We start from the raw sequence: 21,877 nt of genomic DNA, 5'->3' as shown, positions 1-21,877 counted from the left end.
CCTGACGTCTGCCAACTGCTTCAGGTTGACCTGGAAGGAGACATGCGGAGAGCACACTGTTTGCCTGTAGCACTAAGGGTACCCGCTGCACTAACATTGTATGCCACTAGCTCGTTCCACTGTGGGTTATACTGCAGACATGAGCCAGTCGGTTGTATCATGTGCAGTGTGAGATGTAACTTCAGCTTTAGTAAAACAGGCAGGAGAATTCATCCATTTCCCTGTCTCTCACGAGCTGTAACAAAATACAAAGCAGGGTTTTCTTGGGAGGTATGGGTTTCCTGGTGTCCTGGGAGCCATCGATTGCACACGTGCAGTTATGCACACCAACACAGAATAAGCATCTCTACATAAATCATAAGGGGACAGATTCTGTCAGCATGCAAGTGTGTGATGCCAACAACTACATCACAAATGTGTATGCAAACTATCCTGGCTCCGCTCATGACTCGTTTATCCTCGCTAATTTGCAGGTGGGAGCTGTGTTTCAGGGGGATGACAGTCTGAGAGGCTGGTTGATAGGGGACAACGGGTATCCACTGAAGCGGTGGCTACTGACACTGCTACTCAACCCCATTACCCCTGCCAAACAGAGGTATAACCGTACCTTTAAATGTGCTCGTACTGTAATTGAGCGAACATTTGGAATCCTCAAAATGTGATTCCTATGTTTGGGGGAACACTACAGTACACTCCTCAGAAGGTTAGCAATATCATCCTGGCTTGTGTTTTACATAACGTAGCTCTCCGTAATGGCCGTGATGTTGAACTTACAGAGGAAAGAGTACAGGCTTTGAGGGAAGCAGATGCTGAACTTGAAGCCCCAGTGGTGGAGGTTGCAGATGCTGCAAGTGCCAGGCAGGTCAGACAAAGCCTTATAGATGACGTCTTTTTATTTCATAGGTATTCACTCTCCCCCTCCAGGCTGAGCTTTTTTTTTTTTTTTGTAGCCTTGCTTGAGGGGCTTGGTCATCCTCCTCACTTGGGCTGATGGACATTTGTTTGTGCTTTTGTCTCCTTTTTTTTTTTTTTTTTTTGGTTTTCAAAATGCCCTCCGTTCGCTATCAAAGAGGGAATGTTAAATCCTTATTGGTTGTAACCTTACTCCCCCCACTGTGCTTTGATTGGCTGGGCGCATGATTCGCTATTTGATGTGTGTTAGCCCACGCATGAGACCCAATTGTAAATCAAGTTTTCGAGCGCTATAGCGGCGGTTTGCTAACACTTTCATTTTTACATGAGCTGAAACAGCTGCACACGTATTTGCTAAATAAGGCCCTGGATCTTTGTTCCAAAACCTGTTCTGAATTGTTTAATTGAACCAATTCAATCTCAAGCCAAACCTGGAATTAGTTAATTTATATAATGTTACCTTTTAAACGTGGAGCAGAATGGCCCTCCAGGACCATGATTGGATTGCTCTAATCTAAAGGTGCACCTCTCTGTATTGGATTGCATGGATTAGGTGGATAATATATTTCTGTTGTGTGTTGCAGCATCCAGCCTTAGATGAGCCAATAGCAGAAGCTGTCTGTATTATTGCGGACACAGACAAGTGGACAGTGCAAGTGGCTACGAGTCAGAGAAGAGTGGTGGACAGCAGTAAACTAGGAAAAGATGTCCTCGTCTCCAGCCTTGTCACCAGCCTGCTCCAGTCTATTCTACAACTCTATAAGCTCAACCTCTCCCCTGACTTTGTAAGTACCGTATTCCTTCAAATTTAAGACACACAAATAGCCTGCGTCTTAAATTCGAGTACATATAGTTATGTGTGTTAAAATCGCCAACAAAAGACATGACTACCTGAGTACACAAATAGCAAGGTGACTGACTGCCAAGAAAAGACGAAGAAAGACGCCACTGCCTGAATACACAAGCAGCAATGTGACTTGCTGCCCAGAAAATAAGTTTTTACAATTTCAGCGTTTCATGACTGGAAATGAGAAGCTGCACCTAACTGTAATGCTCTGTGTGATAGCAGACTGCCGCAAACTCCATATGCATAATTGAGGTTGTAGCTTTGTAAATGCATATTTTATTTGATATTTTATTTTTTTCCTCAAATTGAGGGTGGGAAATTTGGGCTGTGTCTTAAATTCGAAGTAATACAGTACATCAGATACCAGGAATCTGAAACAACAGTTAATTTATTTAATTTAGATGTTTTTAAAGTAGTAAAATAGAATATAGTATAAAGTAGTATGTCCGATCCTGTAAGATCCCCTATTAACTGATGGACCTGAATGTTTCATCTGTATGCTGCTACCAACTGAACAGTATAGATGGAAACTGATCAATGCACATTTTATTAGGGGTCTAAAACAGTAAATTCAGCTCTTAGCAGGACAGAATGGATTCAGTTGCAAATAAAATTTAAAAAATAAAAGATGGTGCATTTGGGAGTTTAACTTTTTACATGGTATCACTTCATGTCGTACCTATAACTTACCTCTCTTTACATTGTTAACATTGTGACAACTTTTTACACTTATACATTTAAAGTCTGTTTCAAAGTTATCTTCAAAATGCCCGCTCTAGTGCACTGATAGTGTAAGGATTATTGCCCACATTGGGAAACAGGTAACAGAGCAAGAACGATCCATGATGTGGTACGGAATAGAAAAGCTAGAGCACTTATGTTGTTGTTGTTGTTGTTGTTGTTGTTGTTGTTGTTGGTTTTTTTTTTTTTTTTTTTTAAAGAGCTTTGAAACAAACTTCAGAGTTATAAGTGTAGACATTTGTCTGGATGTTAACCAATGAAAAGAAAAATTACAGGGATTTATTGACAGGATAGCGCTGTGGCCCAAGATGTTACCGCAGGAGACTCAGAGACAGAAGCTGCAGTGAAGCACTGTTGCGCACATTTATTACACAAACAGAAACCAAATAAACACAAAGGCCAAAATAAAAGGTTTAACAAAAGACTAACCAGTAGGCTGGGCATTCACCTTCACTATCCTAAACAAACCAGCTCACAGCACAAACACACCCCAAACTCCTCTGGCAAACAAAGGATTTCTGGTTCCTTTTATACATGTGGCCACTCCCCAATTAGCACTCAATTAATTGGGGAAAGGCCACACCTGTGATTGTTGGCAGGGACAAATTTGACCCCATCCTTGCCAACCTTACATTCCCACACACGTTATTTACATTTTAGGGCTTTTGACTGCCAGTTACTTAAACAGTTGTAGCAACACATGTAGATGTATAACGTTATATTTTTCGGAACCCCACTACTTACTCTTTAACCATGTTCAGTAAAAGAAAGCAAGGGATTAATATAATTATTGCTGTTAAAAAGCTGAAGCAGGGCACCCTATAGCCTGGAGATCGCCGGTTTGAGTCCAGGCTATTCTACTGCCGACCGTGGATGGGAGCACCGCCCGGGTGGGGAGGGTTTAGTTTGGCCAGGTTGTCCTCAGCTCAACACGCACCAGCGACCCCTGTAGACTGGCCGGGCACATGTGGGCCTGCCTGTAAGTTGCCCAGAGATGCGTGGTCCTCCGACGCTGTAGCTCTGAGGTGGCTGCATGGCGGGCCTGCAGAGTGAAAAGAAGCGGACTGCTGACGGCACATGTTTCGGAGGACGCGTGTCCGTCTTCGTCTCTCCCGTGTCAGCGCGGGGTGGCAGCGGTGAGCTGGGTTGAAATAAAAAATAAAAAAAATATTGGGCTTTCCAAATTGGGGAGAAAATGAGGGGAAAAAAATTGGAGATTTCCAAATTTAAAAAAATAAATAAAATAAAATAAAAATAGTATACGTGCAGTAACCGTACTTTGTTTTAGATACACTGATGTACCTGACTTAATTTATAATGCCCCGATATTAATAAAGCAACTACAATGTAGTATAACAACTCCCTCTGAGATGTACTACTTTTACATATCCAATGGACCCCTGAAACCAATTAAATTGATATGTATTTGACTGTATATACAGAGATGTTTCGAATGTAATAACATTGATTCAAATTGTCTGCATCCCCGAGAAGCTTTAACTACATAACATACTTACTTGTATATAAACTATAAAATTAATTGCATGGTTACCTTACACTAGAAACCTTGGTCTTTCCAGTCAAGGTGTCACTTGATGTGTCATAAGTTAATAACTTCTGAACAGGAAATTAAGTGCAAAACACTTAACTGTAACTGTTTAACTTGTACTGGAATAGCCTTCCAGGACTGGAGATGCCTCCCCTAATCTAGCATGTGTAAATGATTTGTTTATTTCATGTTTCAGTGTATCATGCATCTTGAGGACAGACTTCAAGAGATGTACTTCAAGAGCAAGATGCTATCAGAATACCTAAAGGGAAACGCAAGAGTGCACGTAAAGGAGCTTGGAGTCGTACTGGGGTAGGCATTCCACGTTCCTTTGCAATATTTATTAAAATGTGGTGACTTTTGAATATTCATAGGTGTTTATTGACAGCATCTTGTTTTGTTTTTTGGAACAGAAGTTTAATTAAGTGAAAACATAATAATGCATACAAATGTTTTCATCACTTGAAATTATGTGTATTATCTCTCCACATGGGCATTTTAAAGAAATGATTGGAAATGTAATTATTTTACACTCTTGTAACTAAGTGTAACTAAGTGTTGGCTTCTGTAATAAGACATGGATACATTCAAGTGTTACAATATAAGTCATACAATAAGAACAAGAAATACAATAATTCTCAAGTGTGACAAACCACAATTCAATAATACAGCAGATAATAGTGAAAGTTACATCAGGATATGATTAAATAGTGATAGTTACATCAGGATATGATTAAGTACAAAATACTACAGATTAAACACTTGGCAGATTACAACTATGTAGTAATTTGTTCCTTGATACCTCCTTAAATTGGTTCATCCACAATTTCTACAACCCTCAGTAGTACAGTATGTAATAAAACAAACAGACATTTTAACATTTTTAAAGAAATGTTTCAACTAGACATCATTCTCATAGTTGAAATGTTTGGCAAACAATTTTACTTTTAGTTTCACTACATAATGAATTGGTTACCTAATATCACTTTTTTTCTTCTTTCCTTTAGGATTGAATCTAATGACCTTCCTCTGCTGGCTGCAGTGGCGAGCACACATTCTCCTTATGTTGCTCAGATTCTGTTATAATTTATATCCATTTCCAAAACCAGTTTAAAAAGTGGGGTTAGAAAGCGAGTATAGCCTGTAGAGAACATGCAGTATAAGCTGCAGGCAGTAGTAATCCTAGCATGTACTCCAATCCAACCGTGTGTGCTACCAAAAACAGTGCACTGAGGAACTAAAAATACAGGCGTGACCTACTGTGGGAAATCTTACTACATAAACTAAGCAGAACCTGGGAATTGAACTTTTATATTTATGGTTTCTGCTGCAAAGACAGTAATGCTGCCCAGTAAGTGGTAGGCTTTTGTACATCAAAACATTTGGATGTGCAATATCATGGACTTCAGTCTGAAGCAATCCAAAATTGGGAGCCTTCAGATGATTGGTTTTAAAAGGGAAGCCTTATCTGGTCTCAAGTAAAAGTTTACAGGAGTAATTGTTGAAGCAACAAACAGTGTTCTCTTAAGCCCCTTTCACACTGGCACTTCTACCCGGACCGGGTTCTGGCCACCAGGGTCACAATCCTGTGTAGTGTGAAACCTGGGTCGTACCCAGTTTAACCCGGGTCCTAGCGACCCACCTCAGGATGTGGGTTGACACGCTTTGACCCGGGTTGAGCGAGACAAAATGCATGATGGCCGACGAAGTAACAAACAGCCACTCCTGCGTGAAGGTTTCACTTCCGCAAGGGACGTTTTTGTTTATTCTGTTTGGTGATATTTTTGTTGCTTGAGACACACCATGAGCCAGATTGCAGCAGGGATGAAGAAACATTTGCTCTAATCAATATTTGAGCCGATGGTTCAATCCAGAGAAGCTTGGATGGAAGCGTCTAACAAGCTGCTTCCAGGGCATTGATACGCACATTGTTTACTTGTGTCTGTCACCCAGGTCAACCCTGCTTCATCAAAAGCAGTGTGAAATCATGTAGCCAACCTACATGACACCAGGTCCTGACCCGGGTAGGTTCCGACCAGGGTAGAGCATGCCAGTGTGAAAGGGGCTTTAGAAGACCAATATGCTTATCATCTTGGTCTAGTGGTCTTAATGTTACAAAAACTAATGTTACACAAACTGAAATGATAGGGTTCATAATTATAATTGATGTGAAATACATTCTATATTAACCTGTTCATTATTTTCCCTCTCTGGTCCTTTTTTGGTTCTTCAAATGGATCAAGCCTTAATATGTTTTAAACTTCCTGTATTGTTAGGTTGTAACCTAACAATACAGGAAGTTTAAAACATATTACAGCTTTTAAAGATATATGTAGGCAATATAGAACAATAAATTGGGACAAACCTCAGAAAGTACTAACCATTACAATATTTAAATGTAACACAGCGCCACATTTTACGGGCAACTAGTTTTTCTAAAGCAACATTTCTGTTAAAAAAGGAAGTTACAAAATGATGCACATGCACACTAATCGCAGTGCTTTCACATGCAAAGCAGTGATCCTAATAGCTGGATGCTATTTCTAAATCCTACCATTTATATTACTGCTGTAGGGAATATATATATATATATATATTCCGTAAAAAAATGTGTATAAGTCATCCCCCGTCCAACTTTTTGAGACAACAATTTCAGGAAAAAGCCTATAGGTCACACTGGTGTATAAGTCACTCCCCCCTTTAAGACCCCCTAAAAATACCTAGAAAATACTTATACAAAGGTTTTTACAGTATACATATATACACACACTGTATGCAGGCCCATTTCTGTAGATACATTCTCTTTTATTACACGTATCTTAAGAGTTTAAAAGCAATATTTAATTGTTCACTTCAGTTTAAGTAGAGCTACTCATGGGGGAATTGCACATGCCCAGCAACTGTGCCTGTAGGGAAGTTGTTTCTTCTGTTTATTATGTCTACATTTTACATTTATTATGGTGGTGTTTTGAATTGAAAACTTAATTCCCTGTTTTAAAATGACATGGTTACAATGGTTAGCCATGTACATTTACATACTCTGACCATAGTCCACTGTGAATGAATGCTTCTTTTTCATTGTGTTTTTTTGTTGGGATGTTTCTAAACACTTACTATTTTACAGTCTTGCAGTGGTAATACAAGCTTTAATGAATATTTGCAGTTTTGAACAATGTGGTGGCCTTTCTTGCAATGGTGGTTCTAAACTGACTGAAGAATTCTTACTGTTTTCTTTTTTCTTAAATAAACTACCTCATTTGGCAGGATTGGACCCTTTTAGGGTTTTGTAGTCTTACCTGTCAAAACATTGTCTGTATCTTTTTGTAGCACCTTGCTCTTCATTCAAGCTTTTTGTGATTTGAGAAACAAAAGATGCTGAACTACTGTTTGTAACAGGATTGTTTTCTCATCATGGTAGCATGTTTGTGGTTTAAATTTTGTGCAGAATGACATGGGCATGAGAATGAAACATTATTGAATGTATGAAGAAACTGAAATGTATGGATCTAAAGCTTAACACAGACTGGTACAACTGACCAGGTTTGTTATTTGTTATTTGTTTTTTTGTTCTATCAGTATTGGTTACTTTTTTTTTTTTTAAAACATATTCCATATTTAATAAAACTGCAGATACAATGGATTAACTGACCAATAATGTTTTCTTTTGTTTGTTTGTTTGTGGAGATCTAGAATGAAGCGTCAGTTTGTGATGATTTAGTCATGCTGTATTGTTTCTTTCTATTGCCTTCCCTTCATTTAGGGAATTTCACACCAAAATCAAAAAAGAAAATCAACACAGACTTGGTAAATTTAATTGGTCCAACCTACTTTCAGAGGAAACAGATACACACATCATTTTTGCTTTTAGGAGTTGTCTGATTTTAATATTATTGATTATCAGACAAATGCCATAGTAGTGGGTGCGAGATGCGTTGGAAGCACTTTTTCCATCAGTTTCTTTGAGCGGAGTGAAAACCAATCGATTCTTCAGAAAAAACACGGGGACTTTGTTGAGCTCTTCGATTCTGTTTGAAAATAACAATTTACATTAATAAAACAAAACTATAACCTAATGGCAGTTATATCAAATATTCCTGGAAATTAAACACATTGTCCCTATCTATACAAAGGATTATAGCATACAAAAAAAAGACAATGTAATACACCTTTATTAGCTATTCACTGACTATTTATTATCGTTTTGTTCCTGGACAAAATGGGTATTTCAGAAAATACTTCACACCTTTTTGCAGTATCATTAAATCAGGTTGAGACTGCATTTGTATAGTTTTAACAACCCAGTCTGGACAGCAACTTCTGGACATTGGTCGGCTTAAACACTTGACTTACTCATTTACAAGGACAGCTTGAAGAAAAACACCGAAACCTGCACCAGTCAAACCAGAAAAATTAGGTTATATATAATGTTATATAGGCACCCTTAATTCTTGTCCTGCCTTTCATAGACAGCAGATGTCACTGTGTAGCTACTTCAGTGATGTTATAGTAGGCAGCAAACACATCATAATGTTAATCATCTCATATAGTTGGGATTCTTTTGTTAGTTATATAATCCACTCTTTATAATACACAGTTTTTAGAATAGAAATGGATTAGCTGTTATTCTTTTAATGTGAATTTGTTGCCATAAAAAAAAAATCGTTATTGTAGCGTATTCACTTTAATAGTTGATAGTCCTACTTTTATTTTTTTTGTTTTTAAATGGTATGAATTATTTTTGTGTGTGCAATAACTACATTGCCTGCTTTTAATATAGTGCAGTCTCTTGGGTAAAACTAAACAGTGATTTTATTGTAGTGACAAGTCAACCTGGTACTTCTATGAATGCTATGCTTTTCACACATTTATTCATAATGAGTCCCTTAGAAAAGGGTACTCAGCAAGGAATAGCTCTCCCTCGAACTAAACCACCATTGTGCGTTTCCTACCAATCAGCCGTGAGTATGTGCCCTTGTGAGCCATGGGAAAGCTTACTGAACAACTGCGAGGCCTGAAAACCTCAGAGAAAAGGCACTTCTGTTATTCGATCCTTAGGGACCTCTAACCCGAACACGACAAGCATCACAAGTGACATAAGTGGAATAACAAGAAGAAACAGTGGACAGTGAAATAAGATGTATGTTTTATAATCTACAGTGTTTCAGAACTTTAACAAAACAAAAAAGCAATATTGCTGACATTTTTTCTCGAACTGTGATGTCATTTTCATCATAAGTCCAAGAAGATAGCAACTTCTGATAGACACCTGTCTTTAGGGGCAATGAATTGCCAGGAATAAGTGTTGTCTAGTGTAAACCAGCCTGGGAGTGGGAGCCTACTGTATCAGGTGAGAAATTGTTCCCCTGGAATTCGGCTATGGTAAATAACAATTTTGGATATGAAAAGTATCATTTACATTGGATGTTTTACAGTTGGCATTTTTTATTGCTAGTAATCTTGCTCAATATTTTACCTTAGGCAATTTGTGTACTATCCATTATTGTAAACTGGCCCTTAGGTAGAAATATAATTGAACTATTACTTTAATTTATCATTTAAAATACATTTTATTATAATGTCTGAATTGTTTAATTAAAGATAACTAGTCTCACATGTTCATTTCAGCACACATTCATAAACTTTGTACTTTAAATGTATATATAATTAGGCTTTAGCCAGTGATGATGTAAAGACACCTGTAAAACCTGCTGGATAGGGGGCTTTTCAGGACCAGGGTTGGAGACCCCTGTCTTAGAGCAGATGAAGGCTTCTATAGCAAGACAACTTTAAAGATGCTTATTTCTGTGACACCAAAGGTTGAAATGGCCAGTACTGTATCTTGTCCAACTACCATTCAATGCTAAACTATCTGAGGAAAGGTGACCGGATCCAAGGGTACAAAAGCTAAATCTAATTTCAACCACTGTGTCCCAGCTAATGATGATTCTATTAGATCCTGGTGAGATCATTCACCCTGAGCTCTGCAGTTGGCAAAAGACAGTTGTGTAGTAATCTATAGAAATTGATAGTAAACCAGAAATCCAGAGCCTGTAAAATTACTGTATGAATATGACCCTACCTTTAACACACAGATTGGGGTAGCAGCAGGCAATTTCTTATCTCCGTATCGACGGGTCCATGTGCTGTTTCCATAACAGTAATCATCGTAGAGGTTGTGAGTCCATCCTAGTTTACTGCGGGCTCTTCCGGGCTGCTCATCAAGAATATGTGGGGAAGGTTGCCTACAAATAAGATAATAGTAAATAGTATTTATTGCTTTTACTAGTATATTTATTTAATGGGCTTTGATAAATTACTAAAACTGGAATGAAACACTATTTGTATAGTAGTTAAGGTGAAAACCTCTCATAAATGCATAATCTATTTTTATAACTGAACACTTTTTTAAAATTATTTTAATGTATGCATTTAAGGGAACAACATATCTATCTATCTATCTGTCTGTCTGTCTATCTATCTATCTATCTATCTATCTATCTATCTATCTATCTATCTATCTATCTATCTATCTATCTATCTATCTATCTATATATATATATATACACACACACATATATAGATAGATTGATAGATAGATAGCAAGAGAAAGAATCCAAAAACAGCAAATAGCTGTCTATATATAAAGGCTAAATAAACTAAATATTTTAAACTACTTTTCATCATTATGCACAGAAGTCATTTTATATATACCCAGTCCTGCCTTCATTCAAGGTACTGCATTCACATTTTTAGTCCCTTGTCCCATTTTCCTGGGTTTGATGTGCATTCAAACACAAAATCAACAACAAACTAAAAAAAATGTTTAGTTGCATTTTCATTTCACTTACACATTAAGATGGTGACTACCATGTCAAATTATATTAATAAAATAAGCACATTGTGAGAAAGAGTTTGAAGTTATTTACTCTCCTTTACATACCATGGATTTTGATACCTGTGAGTCACTTTGTCTTCACAAGCCTGACGAAAATTCACCAGCTGAGGAGATATATGAATGATATAGTGAACATGATTAGTTAGTTTAAGGGCGAGAGAAAGAATACATATGTCTAGAAACACACTAACATGGGTTCAGATATCTGATGGGAATTAATTTAAAAAACTGAAGTTCACTCTTCTTTTTTTCTCCACCATGCATAAATAACTGATTATTGGTTTATTTCCCTAACTGAGATATCATGAAATGCCATACATAAATCTGTGTGTTAAAACAAAACAAAAAAGAATTTCATCAAAGTCAAGTGTTTCCTCTATAAAAGACACACACATAGTAAAAGTATATTTGATTTTTTTTTAAAGGCTTCGAATAAACTACATTTACTTTTTGCTATTTCCAGATAAGAGAACGGAAAACAATAGAAAGAGGGACTGGTTGTAAAGGAGTGCCAATGCATGAGACTTCAAGGAGTTTTAGTTTTTTGTAAAAATCTCAGAAACAGCTTAACAGCTTTTTTTAATGATTTACTGGACTGCCTTTTTAGTTGTATGTTCATTAAAAAAGGGCACTGCTGTACAAAGCTGCATTACTTACTAAAATCATTTCAGTACACATTTAATTAATCCTAGGGATTTCTCATTGTATTTTTAATGTATGTAAAATATAATTCCCCTAAACTGCTTTCACTATGCTTCTTTAAATCAACAACTCGTTTTTGATTTTGGCCATTCGATATGCTGGCCATAAAGGCATAGTATAAGTGTTCTTGGCTGATATTGAAACTAGGAACAGTTTGTTTCAATGATGGAGTTTTTTTGCAGCCACATCAGATTGCTTTGGGTTAAACTACTTTTCAAGGGTGATTCTACATGTTATTTATTAAGGAAACCTGGGACAACTCAGTGGAACGCTATATTACACACTTTAGTCAACCGAAACAGCAGCAGCATTCCTCTAGTATGAAAATCAGGTTAACATTAAAACAGACACATAGTTTATTTAATTAATGTCCTATAATTAATTAACTCAAAGGACATGACAAGCTGAGATAGAACACATTCTCCTTACAATTAACCTTCTTCTTGAACTTATACTAAAATGTATACAACCTTGAACTGCATGTTGCTCTTAAGAGTCCTGCTATTTAACACACTATACTCCAGGACTCCCCAGCCAACTCCTCCTACATAGCAGTGTTTAGGCCTTGGAGCCGGGGACCCTGGGGCAGCGCGGTACAGGTAATCCAGCCTGCTGGTAGCCTCACGAGACAGCTCGCCTTCGCCAATGTGATGTGGGAAATCAGCATTTTTTGCTCTGTAATCACCTATGCCACCCGGTCCTGAGGAGGTACAGAACAGTTGGATATTAAACTGTGAATGTGCAGCACACGTACAATAGAATAACAAGATGACAAAACCAATTATCTATAGCTATTTTATCACAATGGTTAGCCATTCATTATTATTATTATTATTTGTTTATTTAGCAGATGCCTTTATCCAAGGCGACTTACAGAGATTAGGGTGTGTGAACTATGCATGAGCTGCAGAGTCACTTACAACTACGTCTCACCCGAAAGACGGAGCACAAGGAGGTTAAGTGACTTGCTCAGGGTCACACAATGAGTCAGTGGCTGAGGTGGGATTTGAACCAGGGACCTCCTGGTTACATGCCCTTTTCTTTAACCACTGGACCACACAGCCAGCCTATTCATCCCATACCCTGTTGGAAATGAGGTGCAAATCTCTTTTTTGTGGAATTATTTACTAGAATGGAATTGACTTGAATACAACGGAATTGATTGGTAATTTAGCCCATTTGTACATATCGCAAGGGGGTCAGATACAGACAGCTAGGTAAGATTTATTATTTAAGCAATATTTATAGGGTGTATTGAATGTACCGTTGAGTGTATGAGGCGATAACTTGTCTTGCAAGTGCATAAAATCGGAGTCAAGGTTTTTATTCTAGCAAGGAAGACAGTTGTCTCCAAGTACTGTGCACCTGATGCGTCCCCTAGGTGTCTATTATGTTTAAGAATAACACTTAAGGATACATTCTCCATAGTTTATGTGCTACTTCCACTGTGACTGACTTCAACAAGCTGGCTGTGTTGTCATACAATTATTTATTAATACAATTTACACTTTAAGAGTTAAACTCCTTTCACACCAAGTGCGTGGCGTCAAAGTGTCAGCACCCAGCGTAAAACTGATTTTTTTTAGATTTTTTTTTTTATAGAGGCTTTTCCACCGGTTGTGTAGCACAAAACAGACTGCATCCTATGTATCTGTGGCTGTCCACTGTAAATGTATTTATTTAACCAATATGCCAAATAATTGTTTTTATTGCCATGTTCAGAATAAAACAGTATATATATTTTTTCTTCAATAATAAGAACGAAACATTTAGATTGGGACTGGTTGTTTCGGAGTACAGAACTGTCCCTTTAAGTGTCCAAGAAACAGGTTTCAGAAAGATAAAAGACAGAAAAAAGACTAGAAAACAGATGATCTCATTTATCTACAGTTTGCTGAAAAAAAAAACACGCTGGAACGGAGCACAAGGAGTCATTGGCAGTGTGAATTATTTAGTTGATGAATGTTTCATTTTGGAGATAATTTGTATTGATTTTCAGCAGACTACTTGGGATGGGATCGAGAGAATAAATGTTATAAGGATAGACCAGAAGCACACTGTATTGTGCAAAAAAGTGTGTAGTGTTATTTTTTGGTACTCATTAAAAAGTGGTATGTAGCGATTGCGCTTGCTTGCGCATGGGTCAACAACTCCCGCTAAGGAAGCAGGGAACGACCATTCAGAATCTGGTACATTATGCTGTTTTTGGTCTTTTGCATCATTTTTTAAAATTTAATTTATCATATTTGCCAGTCTTTTACATAATTTTTAATGTAATTGATCATGTTTACACCATTAAGAAAATAGTATGCAAATATTTATGATATGCAATACATTGGGTCTTGTAATCGTAAATTTGTTTACTTGGGAAACTTTGTGGTGACTTCTAATTTTGTCTTGTTCGTTGTGAATTGTATTTTCTTTTAAGAAACATTGGTTGTCTGTTTCCAGTTTATGTTTGCAAAAGAATAATGTATAATTAACTTTAGCATTTCTTTAAAACTGTACCACAAACCTTATGACTATAGTAATTGCCTGCACCTGCACCACAATCTCACAGCTTACCACTTTCTGACACAGATCAAGTTTTGATGGTGTGCCACATTCTGAGGATGTACTACTTTCTGACCCTACACCGCTACGAAACTTGCTCTTGATTGGGTTTCCTATGAGTACAGTTCTACTGGTATGACGCCTGTAACAACTCCAGTGTGAACAGATGTTGCCATACCAGTATAAAAATCCTAGTGCGAACAGGGATATATTGAAATACATACCACTGTCTAGTTTTCCATTTACTTAACGAAAAACTGACAAAAATTGAAAAATGTGACATTTCGAAATCTAGCATGAAATACTGTACTACTATTTTGGCTTCCAGTAGACTTTTGTGATATCAGTTTGTAGTTTATGTTCATGTAGTTTTATTTTAAGTTTTTTGTCTCAATCCTAAAATTCTAGGTTATGCAAACCTTTTGGCCATAGGTGTATAGTCCAGACTCAGATCCAATGTAACTAACTTGCAACAACAACAACAACAACAACAATAATAATAATAATAATAATAATAATAATAATAATAATAATAATAATAATAATAATAATAAATGGTATACCTGTAAATAACATCCTTTGTCCAGTTGCTTTCGGGAGTTTTGGAATCCCAGTACGTTTATAATTGTAACAAACCTTGGAAGTCATCTTTAAAAAAAATACAGGTATGTTAAACAAAAGAAATTAAAGCGCTTGCAAAAACTGGCAGCCAAGGGTCATCCTGTGTATAACCTCGGCAATATTCTAGATGGGGCGGGACCTGTTTTGTCACAATTAGTTAGTTGCCATGGATGCCGTTGTTAAGGACACATTGCTACTGAAAGATCGCCGTTCCCCATTACTAAGGTCACATTACGGAGAATAGATCCCCATAGTAATCAGATGCTTAAATAATTAAATTGTGCTGTGGGATCACTACCGCAACACGATTGACTTCAATGCTACATGGGATACAGTTTTCATTGTTTGTATTTCGTATGTGATTGTTTTATACCGTAGTAATTGTGATTTGGTATGCCTCTATATACTATCAATTGGACCTTCCTGGTTAAATAAGATACAAACTTTAAAATAAGTCGTTCTTTCTGTAATGTTGTTTCTACTATGTAATGCTTTTCAGTATATGTATTGGCTCCTGCAGTTAGCTGATGGTTTAATTGAACATTAAAATGGGTAAGAATTATTAGAATACAGAAAATCCTCCAAACACGTAACAGGTTTGGCCCAATTACCATTTTTTCATCAGGACACTACATACAGTGGGGTTTCTATACCTAATTAAAAATTGTCATTTGAAATTGGTACAGTATTTAGTATAAATTTGTATTAAATTGGATTACATCTGACAAAGTACATGCAGCTATTGCAGCTAAAAAACTAGAATTGTTATTTTAAGATCCTATTATTTCTGCTAATGTTGCCATTAACAGTATGGGGCTAATTACACACACACACACACACACACACACACACACACACACACACACACACACACACATATATATTTTAGCTCAAAGAGCCAGCTGCCCAACGTTTCGATATGTTGTACATATCTTTCTCAAGGGAGCCTGTGTTTGAATCAAAACATTGGAGGTATTTATAGGTTTTTGACAGCATATTGTTTACATTCAAATCCATGATTTATTCTTACATGATGTAATGGTGTTCTATATATTGTGACATCATTTTTACTTCTATCTTTGAATCTGTATTAATTCTTATTAACACTACTTTATATAAACTTATATTTTTATTATATCATGCAATGCTGGCTCTGAGGATCAGTCTAGATTTGGCCTCCCCAGCGCATCAGCATGCACAACTTTTGAATGAATTTTGTTTATTTATTTAAATGTTATATATTTATTGAAGTTAATTAGTTCATTCTTTTCTGTTGAGTCCCGCTGGCATAATCGTGTTCAGTCTATTAATCCATTTACTTTCTTTTATTCTTCTATATGTCGCATTGTCTAATTTGAGCTGTTCTAATACTACAAACTTTACATCATTTATGTCATGTCCCTGACTGGTGAAGTGCTGTACTATTTGTTCATTCTTTTTTTTATATTTCTAATTAATGAAAGGTGGTTCTGAATTATTTTATATAAAGTAGTTCCAGTCTCTCCAACATATTTGATTTAATCACATTTTTCACAGGCTATTCCATAAACAACATTGCTGTTTTTACAGTAGGTATTAGTTTTTAGTGGATATGTGGTCTTATATTTAATTATATTTTTACTTTTGTCTATGTATTTACACACTTTACATTTACTGGTGCACATGTTCGTAGAACCTATTTTGTCAATTATTCTTTTATGTTTACTGTGAACTAAAATATCACCTAAATTAGATATATATACTGAGCATCTATCACTTATATTTGAATAAAGTTCACTAGATGTGATCGAAAAATAACAAGCTATTTCGTACAGCGGTATCAGCGCTATGCTTTAGTGTCACAGGTCCCAGGTTCGCGCCCGCCCTCCCCCTGTGTGTGGATTGCCTCGCCCTGTGTGATGCGCTTGCCTAAATTAGCCGAGATCGCTTCTCACTCCGTCTATATATATATTGTTATGTTACCGAGGAGAGGAACATTCATGCATTTATTACTGGGAGTTCTAAGTCTGTGTTTCACTACTGTCTCGGGTTATAGCAGAGACACGACATACGTTCCAAAAGTTTAAAGGTCAAATAACGTAGCTGCCTTCAGCTGTGTGTGTGTGTGTGTGTATATATATATATATATATATATATATATATATATATATATATATATATATATATATATATATATATAACAGTTCATTGTGGGATGGATATGAAACACAGACCGGAACCAGATTCTGACTCGGAATATTTTAGTGGAACCGGCCATGTCACTAAATTTATGTCCAAAATAGTTTTATCACCCCGTGATGTTAATCTGTAAAACCTTGCCAAACAGCTGCTCAATTACTATTATGTGTAGGTTTATTGAAAAAATTCCACAAACGAAGAAAAGAAAAAAAAAAAAACATGTACTTTTCTATTGTATATATCAAAACGGTATTTTTTCCAGTTTTAATATATCTTTATTGTTAATTATATTATATGCAAGTAATTAATGTTCAATAGAAGTAAGCATAAACACACCTACAAATACCTAAAAACACTCGCTTACAATCAATCGAAGTGAGGGACAGCAGACGCGGGATCACATTTTTGCATGCATTAAATTATTTGCGTTCCTGCATTCTCCGGGTCACGGTGGTTAGCGTTACTGCCTCACAGCTCCAGGGTCCGGGGTTTGATTCTGGACTCAGAGGTCTGTCTGTGGAATTTGCATGGTCTCCCCGTGTTTTTACTCCGGTTTCCTACCACAGTCCAAAAACATGCTGGCTAGATGGATTGGCATCTCTTAGTTGCCCTGCGATGGACTGGCGTGTAGTCCCGCCTTGCACCCCTATGTCTGCCGGGTTAGGCTCTGGCTCACCGCAACCCTCTAGGATTAAGCGGTTACAGATAATGGATGAATGGATTCTCGAGTTCATTCTGCCAGTAGACGATTTCATGTGTTACTCCGATTTTATTTCAAGGTGGCAGCACAGAGATTGAATTTTCTTAGTTTCGCTGTGTTATTCCAGTTTCTTTTGTAGGTGGCGTCAGAGAGTTTTTTCTTTTTGTATTTTTTTCCTGAATGATATTGTTGTAAATGGACTCGCCCTGAGTATTCTGTGTCAGTCACCATGGTGGCACAAAGCAGAAAGCTGTGGAGGTTCACTCTTCTTATTAAATGAACTGGAAACACCTATTTAACATATTTGGGGATTTTGACAACGTAAACAAAAAGATCAATGATTTATCAATTTTATTGTAAACCAGTATTTTTGTAAACCAGTATAATGCTGGCGATTGTAGACTAGCCTTTTAAAACACGGTTTAAAATACTTTTTTTTTTTTTTATTGAGGAGTTTTAATTTTTTTTTTTTAAATGATCACAGAACCACTTTTCCACATTTCCAATCAGAATTGAAGGAACACTACAGCTAACAAATCAGAAGGAAACGTCTCCTGGCAGATCCCGAGTTTGTCCTCTGGGATTGGGATCGAAATAGAAAAGAAACCCCGTGGCTCTCACTGTGGCCTGGGGAGAGATAATTTTGTTGTGCATTTTAAAACTGATTGGGAAACAGGACTGGATAGGTGTTGTCTGAATTTATTAACACTACAAGACCCAGTCTGATCAAATAGTTGTGTGCTCTTTACGATGAGAATGGCTTCTTACGTGGACAACAGTTTCCGACAGGCGGTGATGAAAAACCCGGCCGAAAGGACGCAACAGGTCAGAAAACAATATTTAATTTAAATGCACGTGTTTCCTCATCTTTAAGATTACCATGTACTGCCTGTATGATCTAACTCAAGTCTTGTTCCAATTTGCCCAAGTGAATATTTTGTATACTGCCACAGACAGTTCATTCATGTCATGTTTTTTTTTCTCCACTTGACGAGTGACACAGGAAGACTGGGATTAATCCAGAGGTATAGTGCTAGCAAAAATGATTATCAAAAGTGAAATGTTGTTTTCAGATAACTTTTACATTAGGTGAACGAGAGCGGTTATTGTGCTTTTTCTCCTGTTAATCTGCAACTGACTATTTCTGTATTTACTAGTAACGGAGGTTTCTTTTGGGGGAAGGGGCATGGTCTTATGATACCACTGACTGAGCAATCTTTTTTTTTATGTTGAGCATTTCGTAATCGTCGATAACGGTAACATTTTAAATAAAAGTGTATTTTGGTAAAACCAGAGTAACGCAAATCAAACAGCACATCGTCTGGTAGTAGTACTGTAGCATAATCTGGATGTTTTCTTTGGGGCTTTGCTTACTAGACGATACACCACAGGTTCAGAAATGCAGCATCTCTGCCACTGCAATGTGGTCCTCAGTCAAATTGCTTATAGACGACCCGACTTTATGAACCGAGGCAATATTCTAGTAGCTGTGGCTCCGTCAGACCTACAGCAAGTGCAACGCCGCATTTATGTCTAACAATGGCTTTTCGGATGACAAAATGTAGTGGGATTTGACACAAAATATCAAGTCACGGTCCTTTACATCACTGTACATGCTTAATTTAATTGTGTGTGTGTGTAGGGCAGCTAGCTCTGAACTATATATATATAAACGAGTTCTTCTATTTGGGGAAAGGGGCATGGTATTTTGATCTTTTTTTGTTGTTTTGAGGGGTTTCATGTTTTTTGAGTATTTCGTAATTGTGTAACTTTTTTTTTTTTTTTTTTTTTTTAATAAAAGCTGAGTTTTTGAATTTCAGGCTACAGTTTTGTTACACTTTGCACCATCAGCTTTGTTTCTGAGAAGTTCTTCCATTAGTAGCTTCTGTGAAAAAAAAACTGTAACATTTTAAAATATTCTACCAAATATTTAAACAAAAACTGTTTTATCTTTGTGTGGGTCAGTGTTTGCATGCAACTTTAGTAGGTCATTGTGCTTCACCTTTTACAATTTGTTGGGGATTCAATTAAGGTTATTTTTTAATTACACTGTCTTTCCATGGGATTTATAATTTGTTTAAAACTTTAAACAGATTAGATTGCCAAGGCGAGAGTAGGAAATCCCTCAAATAAATAAATAGAACAACCTTTTTTTAAATGTACAGTAACTCAGACTTGTAAAATTTTGGAAAAGCTGATATTTCTGTATTAAAAACATTTTAGTCATGCTTTTTAAATCGTGGTATTATTAAAAGGCCCAGGACAACAAGGCACACTAGTGCTAAAATTGGATATATATATATACTGTGTGTGTGTATATATATATATATATATATATATATATATATATATATATATATATATATAGATACTGTGTGTATATATATATATATATATATATATATATATACTGTGTGTGTATATATATATATATATATATATATATATATATATATATATATATATATATAGATACTGTGTATATATATATATATATATATATATATATATATATATATATATATATATATATTAATATTAGATAGATAGATAGAGCGAGAGATATGTATATATATCTGTATAGCTGTATAGATATAGATAGATATCCATCCTTCCATCCACCCAGGTTGCTGTGTTAGCTATACAACAATAATTTGGTTTTCTATAGCGTCTTTCATGGCTGTCATCGCAAAGCAGTTTACAACCAGGAAAAAAAGATAAATTAAGAAGTACTATTATTTAAAGTATCCAAATTCTTTAGTCAGATGTTCGTTTGTTGAATTGGATTGGTAAGTCATTTAATGCCAGGTGTTCCTCTTTTCCACCTGGAAACACATTAAATCATTTTAACTACAGCGTTAAAGAAAAAGGTTTAGGTTGTTTCACCTGGAAAGTTGTAGATGATGACCTTATGCCAGGAACCATCACAGATGAATTTGGCCCCTTCCTTTCTTTGACGTCAGAAAGTCCATAGAACAGCAGAGACAAATAAAATTATTTTGTGTATGTAAGGATTTCCATTATGTTAGAGGACAAACATTATTGAGGGAGAACACAATACATTTGTATGTAACTTTATAATACCTGGAAGGCTTATATAGACAGAAAACAGAACTGCTAGGTTAGTCCAGGTGGCAACTTGAATATAGACCTTTCTCAGGAAATCAAAAATGTAGACTTGATTCATCGTCTACTCCCTAAGCCCTGTTATTGCCCATCAGGTGGTATCAACAGATTTGTTTTTAGTTTGAGTAAGACGTGCACAAAAATATATAAATGAACAGTAGTGTCCAAGTCAAGCCTAGATCAAATGCAGTTGCCATGCTGTAGCACACATTTCTAATTCCATCACAGTAGATGTAACACATAAAATACCTTGCTTGTTCATAAGTCTGTCACACATCTGAACCACTTCCAATTGTAAATTATTAATTTTCCAAAGTGATACAAATGAGGAACTAGATATGAATTAGTATAACAACCAAAACCAACTTGTAAACAAATACAAGTAAAATGAAAATTAATTATATTAACAATGTAGGCTCTGAAATCGTAGGAGGCATCACTAGAATTTACTTCGAATTATTTTGTCTTTAAATGACACAGGCTAAGAAACAGTAGTAGAACTAAAACTACATAAGGTACTGTACTCAGATCTATTCACACACTGTATTGAGTCTGTCTGTGGTATTGTTCATGCAAGTTTTAAATAATGCATTTTATGACCAAGTCAGAAATCACTTTACATCCATTTAACAATAATATACAGTGAGACAATCTATTAGAGAATGGATAAACAGTAATGATCCCAAAAACCTTCTTAAGTGAATTAAATAGCCCTGTGCAGATTTTAAATGGTTTCCATTGAGCTTCATGTTTATTTTCTGAGAGGCTTTAATGAACAGCTTAAACAATGTAATAGTCCACTGATCATGTCTGAATGTAAAACCATTGCTGTTATTTTTGTTACATAATTGTCATGTAGGCCTAGTCAAGGATAAAACTCAAAAGGTGTAAAATGAAGGTTCCAGTTGATAACCAAAATAATTTTGTGCTGCCTTTCACATTTTGAAAATCTTGACCTTTTTATGGGCTTCCTCTGCTATCTTTTCAGAGTCGTTTGCTCTATTGATCATGGTGTTTGTGACCGCTCTGTCCTCATTGCACAAAAACAAAGCT

General features: G+C 36.2%; 3 protein-coding genes across 13 annotated transcripts in view; 2 read left to right on the top strand and 1 right to left on the bottom strand.

Annotated features, from left to right (window-relative positions):
* The window catches only part of LOC117420563 (folliculin-interacting protein 2-like), a 51,996-nt gene extending 44,681 nt beyond the window's left edge, over window positions 1-7,315 (top strand). For all 5 annotated transcript variants that reach the window (XM_034034017.3, XM_034034016.3, XM_059031410.1 and 2 more), the window contains 3 exons: window positions 1,497-1,697; window positions 4,246-4,361; window positions 5,057-7,315. In XM_034034017.3, coding sequence (XP_033889908.3) covers window positions 1,497-1,697; window positions 4,246-4,361; window positions 5,057-5,135 — 396 coding nt within the window. In that variant the 3' untranslated portion in view covers window positions 5,136-7,315. The remainder of the gene's footprint in view (window positions 1-1,496; window positions 1,698-4,245; window positions 4,362-5,056) is intronic.
* A 430-nt stretch (window positions 7,316-7,745) lies between these two features.
* Window positions 7,746-20,676, bottom strand: LOC117420948 (uncharacterized protein C4orf45). 2 transcript variants are annotated; one of them, XM_034926621.2, is made up of 6 exons: window positions 20,585-20,676; window positions 14,763-14,847; window positions 12,117-12,346; window positions 10,990-11,048; window positions 10,129-10,291; window positions 7,746-8,074 (listed from the first exon to the last, which is right to left on the bottom strand). In XM_034926621.2, the coding sequence occupies exons 1-6, from the start codon at window positions 20,621-20,623 to the stop codon at window positions 8,000-8,002; spliced, it is 651 nt and encodes a 216-aa protein (XP_034782512.2). In that variant the 5' UTR covers window positions 20,624-20,676; the 3' UTR covers window positions 7,746-7,999. The 2 variants fall into 2 exon arrangements, with proteins under 2 accessions (XP_034782512.2, XP_033890639.3); XM_034034748.3 differs by lacking the exon at window positions 20,585-20,676 and adding an exon at window positions 17,363-17,886.
* The window catches only part of rapgef2b (Rap guanine nucleotide exchange factor 2b), a 157,134-nt gene continuing 153,149 nt past the window's right edge, over window positions 17,893-21,877 (top strand). For all 6 annotated transcript variants that reach the window (XM_059031365.1, XM_059031354.1, XM_059031357.1 and 3 more), the window contains exon 1: window positions 17,893-18,523. In XM_059031365.1, the coding sequence (XP_058887348.1) occupies window positions 18,449-18,523 (75 nt within the window). In that variant the 5' untranslated portion in view covers window positions 17,893-18,448. The remainder of the gene's footprint in view (window positions 18,524-21,877) is intronic.

Source organism: Acipenser ruthenus, chromosome 1 (genome assembly GCF_902713425.1).
Source record: "Acipenser ruthenus chromosome 1, fAciRut3.2 maternal haplotype, whole genome shotgun sequence".
NCBI classification, from domain to species: domain Eukaryota; kingdom Metazoa; phylum Chordata; class Actinopteri; order Acipenseriformes; family Acipenseridae; genus Acipenser; species Acipenser ruthenus.
The sequence above is the reverse complement of the archived record's forward strand: the minus strand, read 5'-3'. Positions and strand labels throughout refer to the sequence as shown.

Excerpts from the sequence above, each read along its gene's own strand:
- LOC117420948 (XM_034926621.2), bottom strand. The coding sequence starts at position 20,623 with ATGGTTCCTGGCATAAGGTCATCATCTACAACTTTCCAG. Across the intron at positions 10,292-10,989 it reads CACAGGTATCAAAATCCATG|GCAACCTTCCCCACATATTC; the intron begins GTATGTAAAGGA and ends TCTTATTTGTAG. Across the intron at positions 8,075-10,128 it reads CCCCAATCTGTGTGTTAAAG|AATCGAAGAGCTCAACAAAG; the intron begins GTAGGGTCATAT and ends ATTTTCAAACAG.